This window comes from Petromyzon marinus, chromosome 38 (assembly GCF_048934315.1).
Source record: "Petromyzon marinus isolate PM22_M1 ecotype Great Lakes invasive population chromosome 38, UKy_Petmar_22M1.pri1.0, whole genome shotgun sequence".
Classification (NCBI taxonomy): domain Eukaryota; kingdom Metazoa; phylum Chordata; class Hyperoartia; order Petromyzontiformes; family Petromyzontidae; genus Petromyzon; species Petromyzon marinus.
This window is the reverse complement of record NC_133704.1, coordinates 10,127,578-10,145,564: the sequence shown is the minus strand read 5'-3', so window position 1 is coordinate 10,145,564 and position 17,987 is coordinate 10,127,578. Positions and strand designations below refer to the sequence as shown.

Sequence of the window (17,987 nt, the reverse complement as noted above, 5' to 3'; positions counted from 1 at the left end):
ACTGCCAATGCAGAGGTTGCGCCACCGTCGCCTGTTAATTTGTCACGCATCGCTGTGCCGCTCCTGCCCGAACAGCGAGCGAGCTATCTCCAGGGGTGTTGCCCATGTGGCAGTGAGGACAACCCCTTTGCCGTGTCGCATTGGGAGCCAAGCGTGGCGAGAGGCGGGCAAGCGGATCTCCCGATATTGAGGGTTGCTTTTCGAGACCAGCGGAAACCTCGAGGCGTGTAATGACCACCGTCTGGGAGAGGATTGCCTCCCGTCAAAAGTAACCGGCTGTGAAGGAGCGGATTAACTGCATTTGCTAAATGGAACGAAGGCTGCCTCTGTCACTGTTATCATGAAATGTGAGGTGTACCCACCACCTGTTAACTGACTGCAGAGAGATATATCGAAGCAGCTCAATGGAAATAATCACTTGGTTTGAGTGGTTCATGTTACTTGTAAGTATAAGCTTGTTTGGAGATGAACAATACGCACATTACAATAACTGAATAAAATTTTGATTTAAAGCTTTCGTGACTGCAGTAATTCTTATTCTTAGCTCTTTCGGTAAAGTCACGTTGAAGGGAAACAATAAAATTATAAAATATATATAAAACAATAAAAATTCTCACGACGTTTCGACCATAACACAAACGGTCGTCATCAGGTGTGAAAAAACCAACGGCAAGAAACATTTGAAAAAGTGTCGGTTTGCATTAATTAATTTATTTTTAAACGGTGTATTTATTTATTTAAAAAACGTCAGTGCCACGCGCAGCGATTTGGCAATTTATTTAGAAGGACTAGTCCATCTATGTTCTGAAAAGAGGAGGGGGGAGACAAAAAATTAATGTATGCTGTCTGAAAGCCACCATAAGCGTGAACAATCAATTAAGACCTGAAATGGTTTATCAAATCCTTCCAATGATTGCTAAGCCAGAATAATAACTGAATATATTCATTGTACTTTTTTTTTTTAAAGCACTTTTTTTTTCATCACAATGAGATGTTCTGGCCAACATCATGCCAGCAAACCTCTGTGGGGATGCCGTAACATCAAACCGTCAGGGAAAAATACGAGGAAGCAGAGACCTCCCCTGTTACACCAGGCCTTGCTCGACCCTCCACGAACACGTCTGAGATACCAGAAACCAACTGGCTGAAGTGGGGTCAACTGAAGGCCGCTGGCAAACAAACTGTGGAGTTGTGCTGCCGAGGTTCCGAATAAAATCCTCATCGAGTGTCCCACCACTGCTCCGCACGGCTTTGTTCTGCCAGGAAAACTTTGGTGGCTCTTCCATCAACCGCTACAGAACGGTGGCCGCTCAATGCTGCTGCTGCGCACACCTCTGTCCACACGTGGGGAATTAGAAATGACCCCCCCACCCAGTGCAGGGACTGTGGACACCCGAACTAAACAACGCACCACATCGCGAACAACTGCATAGTACGCCTGCTCTCCTACGGACTGGACAGCACGAGTCTCGCTGCCCCCGAAGCTATCACACGCCTTGCAAACTTAAAACATGGATGTATAATTTACACATACTTTCCACACACTAGAATGTGACTAGTGTTAAGATGGCGCTTGTGTCAACAATGCCATTAGTTAACGCCCGCGTCGAAGGCCGTGGAGGGCCACGGGGCGTGGACTGCACATCCTCACCGCGCACGAGCCCCTGCAGACCATTTCGCGCCACGTTCTGGGTGGCGTAGGTGAAGCACACGTTGTCCACCTCGGTGGCCAGGAAGTGCCAACCGTTCATGGTGGCACCGAGTAGTGGGTAGATGCACGAGGCGCCTGTGCCTGCCAAGGACAAATGCGAGTGCTCAGCAGGCTTCATTAATCATTAATAATAACATTTATTTAAGCGGGGCAAACACTTGAGCTTGGCATCTAAATTCAAAGGGGACCCTGGTAAGATGGCCAATTGAAAAGAGGACCCTGGTAAGAGGGCCATTATATACGAGGTCAATATAGAATAAATTAGATCAGCAGATATATCCAACAAGAAATGGACACCAAATACATAACTGAACATAAAGAAATTGCAATGTAAAATATATATCAATATTGAAATACATTTAATACAAATGTTGCGTAAAGTTATAAAAAAATGTTCAATTGTGTGCATAGCAGGAAGTTACCAAATGGGTCATGACTATGCATGTTACATCCTCATAATCATGATGTTTAAACATTACTTAAAGAGATAAAAATGGAATCAAGTTCACTGCACAAGGCATTCTGCCATATCATAAGCGACATTACAACCTCGTCATTTAGATATTACATCCAAAAGCAACAGCATCTATTTTTTTTTATTTGTAAGAGTAAAATAAACGGAGAGAAAATTATCCGCCATCAATTTCACATTTTGTACTAATGTGCAGGCTGAGACAAAATAACAATAATTAAGGCTGCACAGCATTACGGCAAATCAACAATACCATGTAAGCCTAACAAACAGTGGATATAGTTAATTGCACAGCAACAATATTAAATAAAACAGGCTTAAAATTAATACGTTTTTAAAGGTTGACGAATTATGCCATAATGCAGTAGTGAAAGTCTAGAGGATTTACACCATATCTTACTTGCAATAGTCAAATTTAGCAAACTCTTTTCATGGCCTCTGACAAGTCATTGCATTGCCACAGATGTCGGCAGGCTCATTTAATCCTGTAAATGAGCGTGATTGATTTATATGCCAAGGCAAACCACAACACGTCTTCAATTTAACTTTTACTCAAGTCCACTATATGGCGCTCTTGAACAGTGCAGATGATCGTGTACCTCCACACATCTGGACATCAATGAAACATCAGACGTTTCTCAATCATACGCGTTAAACTATCAAGAGACCTGTGTAGTCACGCTTACAAGAAAACAGCGATCCCAGTTGGTGCAATTTTCAATCAAGTGTGACATGTGTGCCCAATATGGGGGAGGGAAGGCTACCAAGACAGGCATTGGAGCGGCATTTAAAGCTGACAACCAAGGGGAATATCTGAAGCCAGATAACGCCAAATAATACTGTAAGTGGACTTTTTTAAGCGCTGTATTTCAATTGTACAAAAGCTGTGGGATTCTAGCATAGAGGAGAAAGTGATACCAATGCTGGACAAATCATTCTTGACCTGAATAACATTTTAAATGTGGAATCCGGGAAAAGTCAGTGACACATAATGACCTCTTGTAGCCTGTTTTTTTCATAATGTCGATTCACAAGTCAGAAAACTTTGGTTACTTTGTCCGTAATAAAATCGCCGGGCAACGAATGGAGAGGAAAACGAACGCTTATACACACACACAGACTCAATCGAGAGTGTGCATAAACAACTTAGCTTACCGATGTCAATGCCATGCACTGATTTCTCGGGGTCCCTGCTCAAGCTGCTGCCTAGCAGATCCTCCACCCAGTGGATATAGTTGAGGCGGAGAGGCAGGGTTGGGATGAGGCGCTCCAGAGGGATTTCGATGCTCAGTCCAAAATCCTCCTGCAGGAGGGCGCAGGTGAGTGCACGCACAGCTTCCGGCTCCTTGAAGTTCAGCCTGCAAAAGGTGGGCGATGGGGGAGGAGTACAAAAATACAAGACTTGCTGTTTAAACCTGCAGTGCGTTATAGGCAACGTGCTGTTAACGCTCTCCCGTTCCAAGACATCTGCAAGTTGCAGGGTGGGTCTCGTTCACCGCTCTTAACGACACGACCGCACTCGATGATAGCTGGCACCAAACCGTGCCATGTGTCCTTCCGCATGGCCCTTTTGCTTCCAATCACATTCAGAATCGATTTGAATCCGTTCGGAGTATATATTCCGTTCCAATGACGTAAAACGTATGGAATCGGAATGGAATCGGTAGAAAAGCTGACGACGTACGCGTACGTCGCCGGAATGGGGAAGGGTTAATGAGCACCTACAAGGGCTCTGCGCACAACGGGTGATGTGGCCAGCACCATCACAAATGGAACATTTTTTGTCTCTCTAGGGGGGCTGATGTGTGCACAACGCACTAGGGTATCATTTAAGCCTCGGTTGACCTTGGAGAGGCCCCCCGATTAGACTTAGGTAGCGATTGCCACTTATTTTATTCATGAGCAACAATTGAACCCAGGCGAACGGATTGGTAGCAGTGCACTAACCACTGCGCCAAACAACCCCGAGCTCGCGAGCCGGCGCCAGCCTCTCGCGAACCAAATAAGCGGCCTCCAAATATATTCCGTGGTACAACTTCTCTCATCCACACCTCCGATTAGCACGGTTGGCTGCGTACGGTGTGAAAGGAGTTCAATGTACAGACACCCCCTGCAGAAACTACATTTATACACACACACAGAAAAAAAACACCCTCATGCGTACACAGTAAGAAAAGCTTATGGTTACCGTGATCTACATTTTTCATGACGAAACGATATTCGATATCATGATACAACAATGATCAGTTTCCTATGAAATTGTATTTGTACGTCAAATGTTTATTGTATTGTTTTTGTGGTTTGCTGCACTCTCACTAAGTGTAAATAAAGTTCACCAACTGCAGTTCACTCAACCCAAGTCTGCTCCCGAGTATTATAATGAGTACATTTAATTATTATCATGCATAGTTACTTGCACTAAAAGTTATTAAAATTCGAATCAACCAAAAATATCTGTCATACAATTGTCAAGCCATTAATTGTTCAGAAAAACAATCGCAAAGGACTAATTGCATGATTAATAGGAATTGATTTACAATAATTTAATTTGTCATTTCAAATCAGTTGTAAGGAGTTAAAAATTTGATAAAATACTGTAATGATATAACAATATTCAGTAAAATGGATTTTAAACGGTCATGGATTGTACATCGTACGACATATCTTAGTATTGACATATCTTAGTATCACCATATCGTAGCAACCTAGGAATGAAGTACCTGCACAGGGGATAGAGACGTGCCAAATCAAACCACTGGCAGAGTACAAGATGCAACCAACACTGGACGTGCCTCCGAGCAACCATACTCACTGCATTTAATTAATAATAATCCTGTAAATGGAGAAAATAAAGTGATCTCAATCATCAATACATTTAATTAAAGCTATTTTTATTCACATTAGTGTTCCTTATTTTAACCTTATGGTGGGACCCCAGGGTCCCGATTAAGCAGAATTCTAAATCGTAATTCATTTAATTATTTTTGGCGACTCCGTCCCACCGCGCAACATAAACGCCGCGACCCGCCTGCCACGGATCATTCTGTTGTCGTGTCGTCAAAGCGCAGCGAGGGCGAATGCGCAGAAGAAACAAAACTTTGAAACTTTGATTAGCGCATCGTGTAGAGCTCGTCGAGAGGAGTAGATTGCCGTATCGCTCGCCTTCGACAGACATAAAATGACGTCGCAACACAGTTTATGTGAGAGCCGGGGGCTTATGGGACCCCGGGGTCCCGCCATAAGGTTCATTTGATCACATTTAAAAACGTGACAATCCATTGTGAATTGGTCTCTTTTGCAAGGATGATCTCAGAAATATCATTATGCAGTGGCGGTAACAACTTAGCACAATTTGGTTAGAGGCAATGTGAGGGCATATTGAGATCAACGAGTCCTCATCTGATTAAATGACGGATATTGTGAATAATGATATTTCAATTAACGCTCACGTCAATTTACATTAACAAAAAAACAGTGGGGAACTTGTCGGCTTCTCGTCTCCAGCGTGCAGCCCATTATCGCTCCACAATACCGAGATCAAACACATGGCAGTGTAACCCGCCAGACATTACACGACCTCCGAATGTGGTGTTTCGTGTATAATAACATTTGCCCACTTGTGATAAAACATTGATGTTGCGCATCGATTTTGAGTTCTACTTCTTCCCCATGGCATTATTCCTGTTATAAACCTGATTGGATGCTTCAAAGGCAGTACATCAGAGCAGTGATATGACAAAAACAGGCCAAAATGATTAATAATAAAACACCCTTCTTAAAAGTAAACAATAACTCGAAAAGTGCACACAGCACAAAAGTGTTTACAATGAGCTGTGGAACAATCCCAGAATTGTATGACAATATTAAGTGTCTTGCAAGGACATCAGTACAACACGCCCCACTGTGTTTAAGATTGCCACTCCGCGTAAAAGAGTTTCATCATTTTATCTCAGCATGGGACCCTTTTGGTTTGGCTTGCACATATAAAATCAGTACGGTCCCAATGAATGCCAAAATACCCTGATAAAACTGACAGCCACGGATGAATGCCAATGCGATGGTACTTTGAGAACACCGATTACACGCAGTCAAGGCACAATCAAGCCCCAACTCGATTAGCCAAATGAGACAGCTCAGATTACTCGGAGAGTCTACATCAGAAGGTAGCAGATAAATTGAATGTGAGCTGCGTGGAAGATGTAAAATTATTTCATTACAGAGGCTGCATCAGCCACACCTGGCATACACCATTCATGATACCCGGGGGGCTCATTTCTATCATCCTTGTGAGGTTAAAGGTGCCCTTGGTGATGGGAGCTGATTGCCAATGGAATGAAACCGCCACCAAGCATTTCCCTTACAATACCAGTTGGAGAGACCGTAATAGCTGTCTTGCAGTCCTGATTAACCTTATAAAAGTACAAGTCACTGAATAATGAAGCCTATAAATTCGAATTTTTTCCATGAAATGAAACTGACATGAAGAGATAGCACATTCTCTGTGGTGCGGCATCCGGCTATCTGTGAATGTAAGCGCATGTGACTGGTTCCACCGATGAAAATAAATGTAAAAAGAGTTGCAACTGCAGTTGTTAAACATGTTTTTTTAATTACTGGTAATCGCATACAATAGGCAAAAACGGTTACCGACTTGAAGCACATTCAGATTTCGCACAGTAAACGTAACAATTTTTTTTACTGAAAAACTAAGGGTGCTGCGGTGGTGTAATGGTTCACACACTTGGACTTGCAATTCAGAGGTTGGCAGCCTGATTTGATCTCCAAGGTGTTGAACCAATGGGGACAATTTTCTTAAATCTCCCCCCAGCTCTATTCACTCAGCAGTATACATGGATAAACCACAGTTAGTCAATTGGTAGTTCAAGTGTGGTGGGGTAACATGTGGGGTACACCCACCTCTTCCAAGGTGCCTGGGCAACGTGAAAGAATAGACCAATTACCCGCTAGACTTCCCTATACTCATGGAAGCCCTTCCGCCAGTATCGATGTGAACCATAAATTGCATGGCTGCATCTTGACCTTTTAATTAAGAAACAAGTGCATTTGTACCATGCGATGACTTCGGCCTGCCACTGGTACTTTATTACGGCTGCCACCGATTAATCACTCTCTTACAGGTCAAGCAGTTTTAACACTTCCCTATGAAATAAATTGCCAATTCCTGACCATCATAATCGGTAATCGAGACCGAAAACGATTTCTGGCAAACCAATTATCGTTTAACACCTATAGTTGCAATGTGTAGTTTAATGGATTTATTAAACGGGTTTTTTTCCCCCCTCAAACATCAGAATGCACTTCGTTTGCTCATTTTCATGGCACGCTGACAATTTCTGCAGACAAATAGGAACAAGGCTGTACTTAACTGGCTATTAAAGACCCTGTAACATCACTCACACGTATAGACCATTTTGTGGCTGTCAAATTCCAAGTTCCACATTTTTTCAACGACACGCAACTTAAACACCTTGAATCATTGTCTCCTGGTTAATTAAAGAACAAATAATTCCATTTATAATCAAGTAAATTTCCACTTAGATGGTCCCCTTTTTTTTACAAGAGATGGACATTGAAAATGTAAAGTGTTAATGAGCTACACTTGAGGTAACAACATTCATTACAAATGTGCCGTCGCTACAATTGGCTCGCATTCAACAGCTCTATCTGTGGCTAGAGCAAAAAAAGAGATCCTCCGTGTCAACATAAACATTTGATTTACAGCTCCAACCTGTATTCCCAGGAACATGCATTTCCTGCATGTTGCGTTATTGGATGCTGGGAAGGCATATAATTTAGTGCAATTGCGAAGGCACTACTTAAGTAATCGGGGAAGCATGCTTTGCACAATGAATTATAAACCATTGACCCAAGGGTCTCGTCCCTCATCATTAGTTTACTCTGACCATGTGTGTGCTGGAATGAGGAACCGACAATTGGCCGACGATGTGTGACCTTGTAAATGTTTAAAATGCGGACTTTGATTGGGCAGGAAAAAAAAAGCTTAACTCTGTTGTCCAAATGGCAAAAAGTAACAACTGCGATAACAAGAAAAACACAAGAAATGTTTAACGAAAAGTTAAGGCTGTGATAACGCAGCATCATTACCGCACACGGCCGGAGAGGTCTGTCTGCACGTGCTTCTTGAATTCGGGGTTTCTGCTGGCCAGCAATGCGAAGTCAGGTGGTTTGTCCTTGTAGCGGTTGCGGGGGTGCATATCCCTGTTGAGCGCCATTGCTGAAGCCTGGAGACAGGAAACAAGGTCACCTTTAAATCGCAAAGAAATATGAAGCCACGTTTAACACTGAACGCCTTACATGCCCCCCCCCCCCACCCTTGCTCAACAAAGGGCATTCAAAAGGTGGTAATGTGACCAGAGGGTTTTTATCCAGACACAAAGAAACTACATGCATTACATTAAGGGGCTGGTGGGGGAGAGCAGGCAATGTTTTGGAGACACTTTATTTATTTATTTAACATGACCGTGACTATGGGAGTGTTGTTTTGTATGCAATCCACTATAAAGGAAGCTCAAATACATGAAATGGCGGCTGGGGGGTGGGGATCAACGTGATGTGTCAAATTTGTACACCTTTTAGGTTTATTGTGCATACTCTGAAGTGGTTACGGGGGAAAAAACCCCTTGACAAAGTGGAATAATCTCACACTGAAGTAGCCTGTACACGCCACTCAATTCTGTCACTGAGGCTGTGTTTGGTCAGTGCTTTTAAGGCTGCTGAAGGCTTTTCAGTAGAGCCGGCACCATGCTGGCTGTACCCGGTTCGGTATACAGTATTGTAATTTTTCAAAAGGTCGCCATAGCATTCCATGACAAAGGAGGCCAAAGAAAATGAAATGCTGAATAACCGACGGCCCATACCAAAGGGGATTGCTGTTTCTCAGCACTATAAAGTGGTCTTCAGACCAAGCCAGGCTTTGCACAGAAAGCCGCTCACAATGGTAGTGAACTCTCGTGGCAAACTTGTGCGACGCATGCATTGGTGCAACAAACTGCATAGGTTAAAAGTACAGCAAGTCCTCGTTTAACGTGGTTGATGCGTTCCTGAAAAGTGCAGCGTTAAGTGAAAAACGCGTTGAGCGAAAACAATTTCCCCATAAAGAATGCAATGGTGACATTTGGCGAGATATGATGTACGCACACAATAGGTTTCGCAAATTTAAGTGATCCACTAACCCACAATCATACATTTCTGGCCAACATACATGCGCCCCCCCCACCTCCCGGCTCACCATCATACAATTGTTTTCTTTTATTTTGTTTTATTTTATCTACGTGACTTTACCGAATAAAACCAAAGAGTATGAATCCTTGCAGTCACGAAAGCTTCAAATCTAGAATCATACAAAAGCTTTAGTAATCAGCAATGAGGGCATCTTAAAAATGTATAAGTTGGGGAAATAGCAAAGACAAATGCATATGTTATGTTGAATGCTGACCACACTGATTGAAATGGTGACGTCTGACCCAGAAAATATTAAAAGTGGAAGAGGTTTCAGAGTCAGACTATCTTTAAACAAAGAGCTCCCGAAACAGATTTCAGGAGCGCAAGAGAAGACCGTGACACAATTACTTCAGGAATTCACATTTAACTTGAACCAAGTATGTACAGATGATCATCGATTATCCGGCACCGCGCAATTATCTGGCTGCTTCCAACATTTATTTGGTGGTCCCGGGCTGATCCGGCGAAACTGGCAAAATCACTCGAAATGCTGTACCCAGTCCGGCTATCGGCACCGTGTGCGTGACAAAAAAGTAGCTACGCTTGATTTCAGTGTCAAATATTACAGACATACAACTTAAATAATTAAAATACTGCACGTATATACATCACCCCATGCAGAGTCTTAGAGATTGGAGTGGTGAGTATGGTGGAGTAAAAACAGCAACTTTTTACAGTAGGATATTTGTCCATTTGTAAGTTTATTTATGCCAATGTCATGTCGTAAACTAATTTTAAACAACAAAAATGTCATGGCAAGAATGTGCAAAAATAAGCAATTTTAAATAATAATGTAGTGCTCTTTGGTTTTTTCGGTAAAGTCACGTAGGTAAAATAAAATAAATGAAAACTAAATTAAATCACGACGTTTCGGAGTTGTGACTGTCAGGTGGGAGTCACTGCTGTGTATGTACAATGATCATGTGACTGTCCCACCTGAAGACGGAAGCTTATGTTGCCTCTGAAACGTCGTGATTTAATTTAGCTGTTTTCATTTATTTTATTTTACCTACGTGACTTTACCGAAAAAAACAAAGAGTATGAATCCATGCAGTCACGAAAGCTTCAAATCTAGAAATAATGTAGTGATTATCCGGCGTCTTTGGAAATCCGGCGCCCCCTCCCGCCCCGAAGTCGCCGGATAATCGATTATCTACTACACTGTATTAAATCGATGATCTACCGTACTGTATATAATCCATTATCTCCTGTACTGTATATTAGGGCTAGGCAGATATGTTAACTCGAACGGCCCTCTGCTTTTGAAACACTGGGGGCTGAAGGGATATTTTCATCTTGGCACTCAACCAACGTTGCAAAGTGCCTGGGTGAGGGCCTAATTTAAGATCAGGTACACAATAAAAAAAATCCAACTACGAATGAAATAGCGTTACTCCAACAAAGGTTGAGAAAATGTTGCGTAAACACAAAACAGGAACTAATTCTGTCAAATTTTGATTTAAAGCTTTCGTGACTGCAGGGATTCATATTCTTGGTTCTTTCGGTAAAGTCACGTAGAAGGGAAACAATAAAATAATATCAAACAATAAAATAATTTCATTTTATTGTTTCCCTTCTAATATTATTTTATTGTTTCCCTTCTACGTGACTTTACCGAAAGAACCAAGAATATATAATTTGTTCAAACCACTTGTGAGTTTATACTACGTCCTAACATGGGACCTTTCTTTCCAGTATCAAAGTATAAGAAACCTTTTGGTGTTTGAACATCTTAACACCCGTTTTATTTCTATAAAGGGTAAAAAAAACACCCATTCTTATACTTTGATACTGGCAAGAAGGTAACGTGTCGGAGCTGCTATAAATACGCTCTGATAGTGGCACTGTCTTTGTGCTGTTCGCCTTTTGGCGTTCTTCTCTGGTCTGACACTGGTACTGAGGACAAGGCCCCAAATAAGTCTGTTGCTGTCTCTGATGTAGGCCAATCGGTTTCAAAGACAATGCCAATATATTATTATCAGAGCGATGTTTGTGTGCATGTTCACAACAAGTACTGTCTGTGGTCAATGCGGACTTGATTCCTTGCAAGAGGTTTTTCATACTTTGTACTGGCCTGTTGCACAGTATTTAAAACCGGATTGTTAAGCGTGGCCGGGGGTTCCAAAGTGACAACTTAAAAATAAAAGAGTGCCACTGTGGCTATGCAAACCAAACTGCAGGCCCGCACGGAAGTTAAACCCCCTCTAGATTTAAAGCTTTCGTGACTGCAAGGATCCATACTCTTTGGTTCTATTCGGTAAAGTCACGTAGGTATTTTTTTTTACCTACGTGACTTTACCGAATAGAACCAAAGAGTATAAACCCCCCTCTAGCCTGCTCCTTCCTCAACAGAGCAATGTCCAAAAAAAACCCCAAAAAACCCCGTGGCACTCTCTCGAGAAGCCCTCTCTCTCGTTGTGGCGAGCCAGAGGACCTCGAGCATCGGCAACCTCGCCTCGTGGATGGCATTGCTCTCGTCCCACGCAGCAGCAGCAACAACAACAACAGAGAGACACACGGAGAGAGGAGGGAGCCACATGAATGCGAGGCAGACGAGAAACTTCCCCTTCGTGCCCTCAATCCTTTCCCCACCTCCGCCTTTTAACGGCACACGGACCCACAGCTCCCCCCCTACCACCACCACCAATTTATTTTTCTTCGCTCCTCGCTCGCCATCGCTCCCTACACCGCGAGACGGCAGGGCAGGGCGAAGGAGAAGAGAGTTGGTGAGGGCCAGGGACGATTTACACCGCGAGCGAGCGCTCACAACAACAACACCCACCACCACCACAGAGAGAAACGAAGTACCGTAACAATAACGCCCAGCGGCGGACCAGGCGGTCGGTAGGGCCACAGGCCACAGGGCCGCGTCCCCTCCACGCAAGAGGGGATTGGGTGCCAGCAACCAAAACAGGCAGAGCCATTTGATTCTCCAGGATTCCACAACAAGCGCCACCACTCAACATATCAAGCGCCGCCGCAATGGATGTAGAAACATCAAACACTGAGCCCCGGCGTGCGGGGTTATTATTATCCCCCCTTTAAGCACCTCCACCCCTCTTTAAACACCTCCACCTTTAAACACCCCCCCCCCACCTTTAAACAACCCCCCCCCCACCTTTAAACACCCCCCCTTTAAACACCCCCCCCTTTAAACAACCCCCCCACCTTTAACCCCCCCACTATTAAACACCCCCCCCCCACTATTAAACACCCCCCTACTATGAAACACCCCCACACTATTAAACACACCCCCCCCCACTATGAAACACCCCCCCACTATGAAACACCCCCACACTATTAAACAACACCCCCCCACCTTCAAACACCCCCCCCACCTTTAAACACCCCACCCCACCTTTAAACACCCCCACCTTTAAACACCCCCCCCACCTTTAAACACCCCCCCACCTTCAAACACCCCCCCACCTTTAAACACCCCCCCCCACCTTTAAACACCCCCCCACCTTTAAACACCCCCCCCCCACCTTTAAACACCCCCCCCCACCTTTAAACACCCCCCCCACCTTTAAACACCCCCCCACCTTTAAACACCCCCCCCCACCTTTAAACACCCCCCACCTTTAAACACCCCCCCCCCACCTTTAAACATCCACCCACCTTTAAACACCCCACCTTTAAACACCCCTCCCCCCACCTTTAAACACCCCCCCCCCCACCTTTAAACACCCCTCCCCCCCACCTTTAAACACCCCTCCCCCCCACCTTTAAACACCCCTCCCCCCCACCTTTAAACACCCCTCCCCCCCACCTTTAAACACCCCCCCCCACCTTTAAACACCCCCCCTTTAAACACCCCCCCCTTTAAACAACCCCCCCACCTTTAACCCCCCCCACTATTAAACACCCCCCCTACTATGAAACACCCCCACACTATTAAACACACCCCCCCCACTATGAAACACCCCCCCACTATGAAACACCCCCACACTATTAAACAACACCCCCCCACCTTCAAACACCCCCCCCACCTTTAAACACCCCCCCCCACCTTTAAACACCCCCACCTTTAAACACCCCCCCCACCTTTAAACACCCCCCCACCTTCAAACACCCCCCCACCTTTAAACACCCCCCCCCACCTTTAAACACCCCCCCACCTTCAAACACCCCCCCACCTTTAAACACCCCCCCCCACCTTTAAACACCCCCCCCCACCTTTAAACACCCCCCCCACCTTTAAACACCCCCCCACCTTTAAACACCCCCCCCACCTTTAAACACCCCCCACCTTTAAACACCCCCCCCCACCTTTAAACATCCACCCACCTTTAAACACCCCACCTTTAAACACCCCTCCCCCCACCTTTAAACACCCCCCCCCCCCCACCTTTAAACACCCCTCCCACCTTTAAACACCCCCCCCCCCACCTTTAAACACCCCCCCACCTTCAAACACCCCCCCACCTTTAAACACCCCCCCCCACCTTTAAACACCCCCCCCCCACCTTTAAACACCCCCCCCACCTTTAAACACCCCCCCACCTTTAAACACCCCCCACCTTTAAACACCCCCCCCCACCTTTAAACATCCACCCACCTTTAAACACCCCACCTTTAAACACCCCTCCCCCCACCTTTAAACACCCCCCCCCCACCTTTAAACACCCCTCCCACCTTTAAACACCCCTCCCCCCCACCTTTAAACACCCCTCCCCCCCACCCCACCTTTAAACACCCCTCCCCCCCACCTTTAAACACCCCTCCCCCCCACCTTTAAACACCCCCCCCCCCCACTTTTAAACACACCCCCCCCCACCTTTAAACCCCCCCACCTTTAAACCCCCCCACCTTTAAACCCCCCCACCCCACCTTTAAACCCCCCCACCCCACCTTTACCCCCCCCCCACCCCACCTTTAAACCCCCCCACCCCACCTTTAACCCCCCCCCACCCCACCTTTAACCCCCCCCCACCCCACCTTTAACCCCTCCCCTCCCCCCAGACAACTCCCAAACACTCACGGGACGCAGCGACGAACTCCCTCCACGCTCCCAGCGGCAACGACGCCGCCACGCTCGCTCCCCTTCCAATCTCGTAGCGTGGATAGGCATGCGCGCGCGCGCCCCTGCTTCGACGCCGTTTCATTGGCCCGTCGTCTCGCACGTGATCTCGCCTTAGACGCACAGACGGGGGTGGGGTGGGGGGCGCGAGCGGCGCGTGCGGACTGCGATTTACAAACGCCGAGCGCCGTGCGCGTGCGCGCGATCGCCTCACACGTGGGGCGGGGGGGAGGGAGGGGTCTGCGGTTCCTCCGCGTGACGTCACGCTGTGCGGAAGTCGCGCGGTGACGTCGCGCCGAGTGACTCACGTCGCGTGACGTCACGCGACGTGAAGTCGATCGTCATCAGGTGTGTTGCGATCGAAACGTCGTGATATTATTATTTTTTTTCTATCTCCGTGGCTTTACCGAAAGACCCAAAGAATATCAATATGTCTATCTAAATTTATATTTCCCATATCGCAAATAAAACGAATAGCTGTGGAAATCCACATTGTAAACCACGTGCACGTATGCATACATAAAGTTCCGTGGACTTTTTTTGTTATGTAACTTTACATTGGCTGCCAGAGGAAAGAGGCCGTCCATAAATGACGTCACGCACCTCGGGGAGGGGGGGGTCAGACATTTGTGACGATGGATGATGAGGGGGGGAGGGGTTGAGAAATGTGACGTCACATAAAAATGTGCAACTCTAAATCAATTTAGACAACACGTTCTAATTAATTAAATAGACTTTAAAAAAATTTCTCCTACAACATCAGAGTGCAGCGCCACATTAAATACGCACTACAATGACAATAGTTTAAAGCAATTTGAAGCATGTTTGATTTTTTTTTGGGGGGGGGGGCAGAGCTTTGTGATGTCATATTTGAGGGGGGCGGTCTGACTTTTTGTAACGCCGTGTGACGAAAGGGGGGGGGTCAAAATTCGTCCAAAATCGCGTGACGTCATTTATGGACAGCCCCAAAGCCCATTGAGACAAGTTTCTCTTTTTTTTTTACAAGTTACACCTCGTGAACCAGTCACGAACAGTGGTTGGATCTTCTGCCCTCATCCACTGGCAGCAGCAATGGATGGATACGTGTGAAAAGTGCATTTGAATAAAGACCTTGAAGCTGGGGGGGGGCGAAACACACCCACACCCCCATGTGTGATCATGGGCAACTACCCCATCAGCCACGTGGCATTCTGCAAGACTGGCCAACTTGACGCTCACAAACACACACAGAGCACGATGGTTCTTGCCAACTCGCAAGTCGTGCAGACCTCTCTCTCTCCTCAGCTGTTTATGAAATGTCACGGTTCTTTCCCTCAAGGGTACAAGCCTCTTCTCCCGTTTTTATGTTTCCTTCCATATCAAGTCGCCCCGCCGCCTCTCTCAGGGGGCAGCAATCGAGTCGAGAGAGAGAGAGAAAGGCCAGAGAGACGAGAGTAGACACCCCAAACAATGTGACACACAGAGAGGAAGCAATGAAACACGGATACAAACAAAACGCACACCCTGCGTGTGTTTTTAAAATGTGATCAAACCTCATCCCGCTGGCCAGAGCGGGATGAAGGCGGGAAATGCCGATGCCGGAGCACAGACATACAATGATACAATTAATTGATGTTGCTACACCGTCCTCTGCTTCCCACCATGTAGCCTATAACTCATCGGTGCAAAGCACCAACCAGGCTCAAAATCCTGCTTGTTTTTCCGAGATCTATTCAGATCGGATTCGACCATGGGCGGATTGCTTGCTTTGTAACATCATAGTATGTGTGTGAAGGTAATACAGATGCCAGGAAATGCCAGTTCAGCAATGGCTTATTGAATCTATCTGTGCGGAGCAATGTCACCAACCCCCCCTCTCCCCCCCAGTTATTCTTGAAACTGGCCAATAATCCCGATGCAGGACCCTCATGACAAAGTCTTGGGTAAATTACATTTGGTATTGCATACTATACTCTAGTTTTCGCGTGACATTGCACTATCACTGGTTTCACAAGCATAAATAACAATTTAAGAACAATCGTCGATGACACTGCCATAAAAGGAAAACATATAGTATATATATAAAATACATAATTCGTGACGTTTCAGCCAATGGCTCTTCTTCATAGCGATTTCCAATTCGGGAAGTGGTATTTAGAAATGGGTAGGTTATATAAGCGTAGTACTGTATACAGACTCAGACTTTAACACTTTATTTCAGCTGATAAGGCCCATGGAGATAAGCAAGCTCTATATTGCAAATGGACTGGGCCTCGTCATAGGAACGTGGGATATGCACCGCTGGTTCGGAGCTGCTCAGAGAGACGAGCATGTGAGCATATTTTTAGGTTTGTTTCCACGCCGAGATACACGAGCGTGCATCATAGGGTCAGAGGGAGTTTTTGGTGACGATGTGGGTCGATTCGTAACGTTGACATGTGCTTGGAACCGTTGAACCAATGTTGCCAAATTTACTTGGATATCCATTCACGGGTCCATTGTCTTTATCATTGCGTTTCGTGGAGATTTCAGTTTCTGCTGCACGAGGTTTCCATTGAAGCCATGACGATTAATCACCCTCCGCGATAGCTTGGGTGTTCAAAAATCAGCATCTGGATCACGATTCAAGGATATACAGAACTGTGTTCTTTTATTTCACTCTACGTCTCGTATGTTGTTATGGCCAGTTATTTCTCGTGCGTGCCCATTAGCCGAGAGGTAATGTTCACGTTCTCTCCTATAACCTCCGTGAACATTAACTCGTCGATTTCTACGCAAAGTATTGGATTGACATACGCGGTGAGAATGTCACAGGCGCTACGAATCTTCTGTCCACCATCCACTAGGCACAGCAGTGGATGGATGTTCTGTCCACCATCCGCTGGGGACAGCAGTGGATGGATCTTCTGTCCACCATCCGCTGGGTACAGCAGTGGATGGATCTTCTGTCCACCATCCGCTGGGGACAGCAGTGCATGGATCTTCTGTCCACCATCCGCTGGGGACAGCAGTGCATGGATCTTCTGTCTCCCATCCACAGGGGACAGCAGTGGATGGATCTTCTGTCTCCCATCCACAGGGGACAGCAGTGGATGGATCTTCTGTCCACCATCCGCTGGGCACAGCAGTGGATGGATCTTCTGTCTACCATCCACAGGGGACAGCAGTGGATGGATCTTCTGTCCACCATCCGCTGGGCACAGCAGTGGATGGATCTTCTGTCCACCATCCGCTGGGGACAGCAGTGGATGGATCTTCTGTCTCCCATTCACAGGGGACAGCAGTGGATGGATCTTCTGTCCACCATCCGCTAGGCACAGCAGTGGATGGATCTTCTGTCCACCATCCGCTGGGGACAGCAGTGGATGGATCTTCTGTCCACCATCCGCTGGGGAAAGCAGTGGATGGATCTTGCACCTTCTGTCCCCCATCCACTGGGTCTTTCGATAAAGTCACGTAGATAGGTTCAAAGAAAATAACAGAAAGAAAATAACAATTTATTATTTTATTTTAACCTATCGACGTGACTTTACCGAAAG

The 17,987-nt window shown here is 45.9% G+C and overlaps 1 protein-coding gene across 2 annotated transcripts in view; it reads right to left on the bottom strand.

Moving 5' to 3' along the window:
* METTL16 (methyltransferase 16, RNA N6-adenosine) overlaps positions 1-14,578 on the bottom strand; it is a 47,849-nt gene extending 33,271 nt beyond the window's left edge. Inside the window, exons 1-4 of one of the 2 annotated variants that reach the window (XM_032967637.2) lie at positions 14,431-14,578; positions 8,310-8,446; positions 3,339-3,541; positions 1,652-1,792 (exon numbers count right to left, since the gene is read on the bottom strand). In XM_032967637.2, coding sequence (XP_032823528.2) covers positions 1,652-1,792; positions 3,339-3,541; positions 8,310-8,446; positions 14,431-14,520 — 571 coding nt within the window. In that variant the 5' untranslated portion in view covers positions 14,521-14,578. Of the gene's footprint in view, positions 1-1,651; positions 1,793-3,338; positions 3,542-8,309; positions 8,447-12,254; positions 12,457-14,430 lie in introns of those variants that run through there. The other variant, XM_032967639.2, reaches the window with a different exon arrangement.
* Between the last annotated feature and the right edge of the window lie 3,409 nt (positions 14,579-17,987).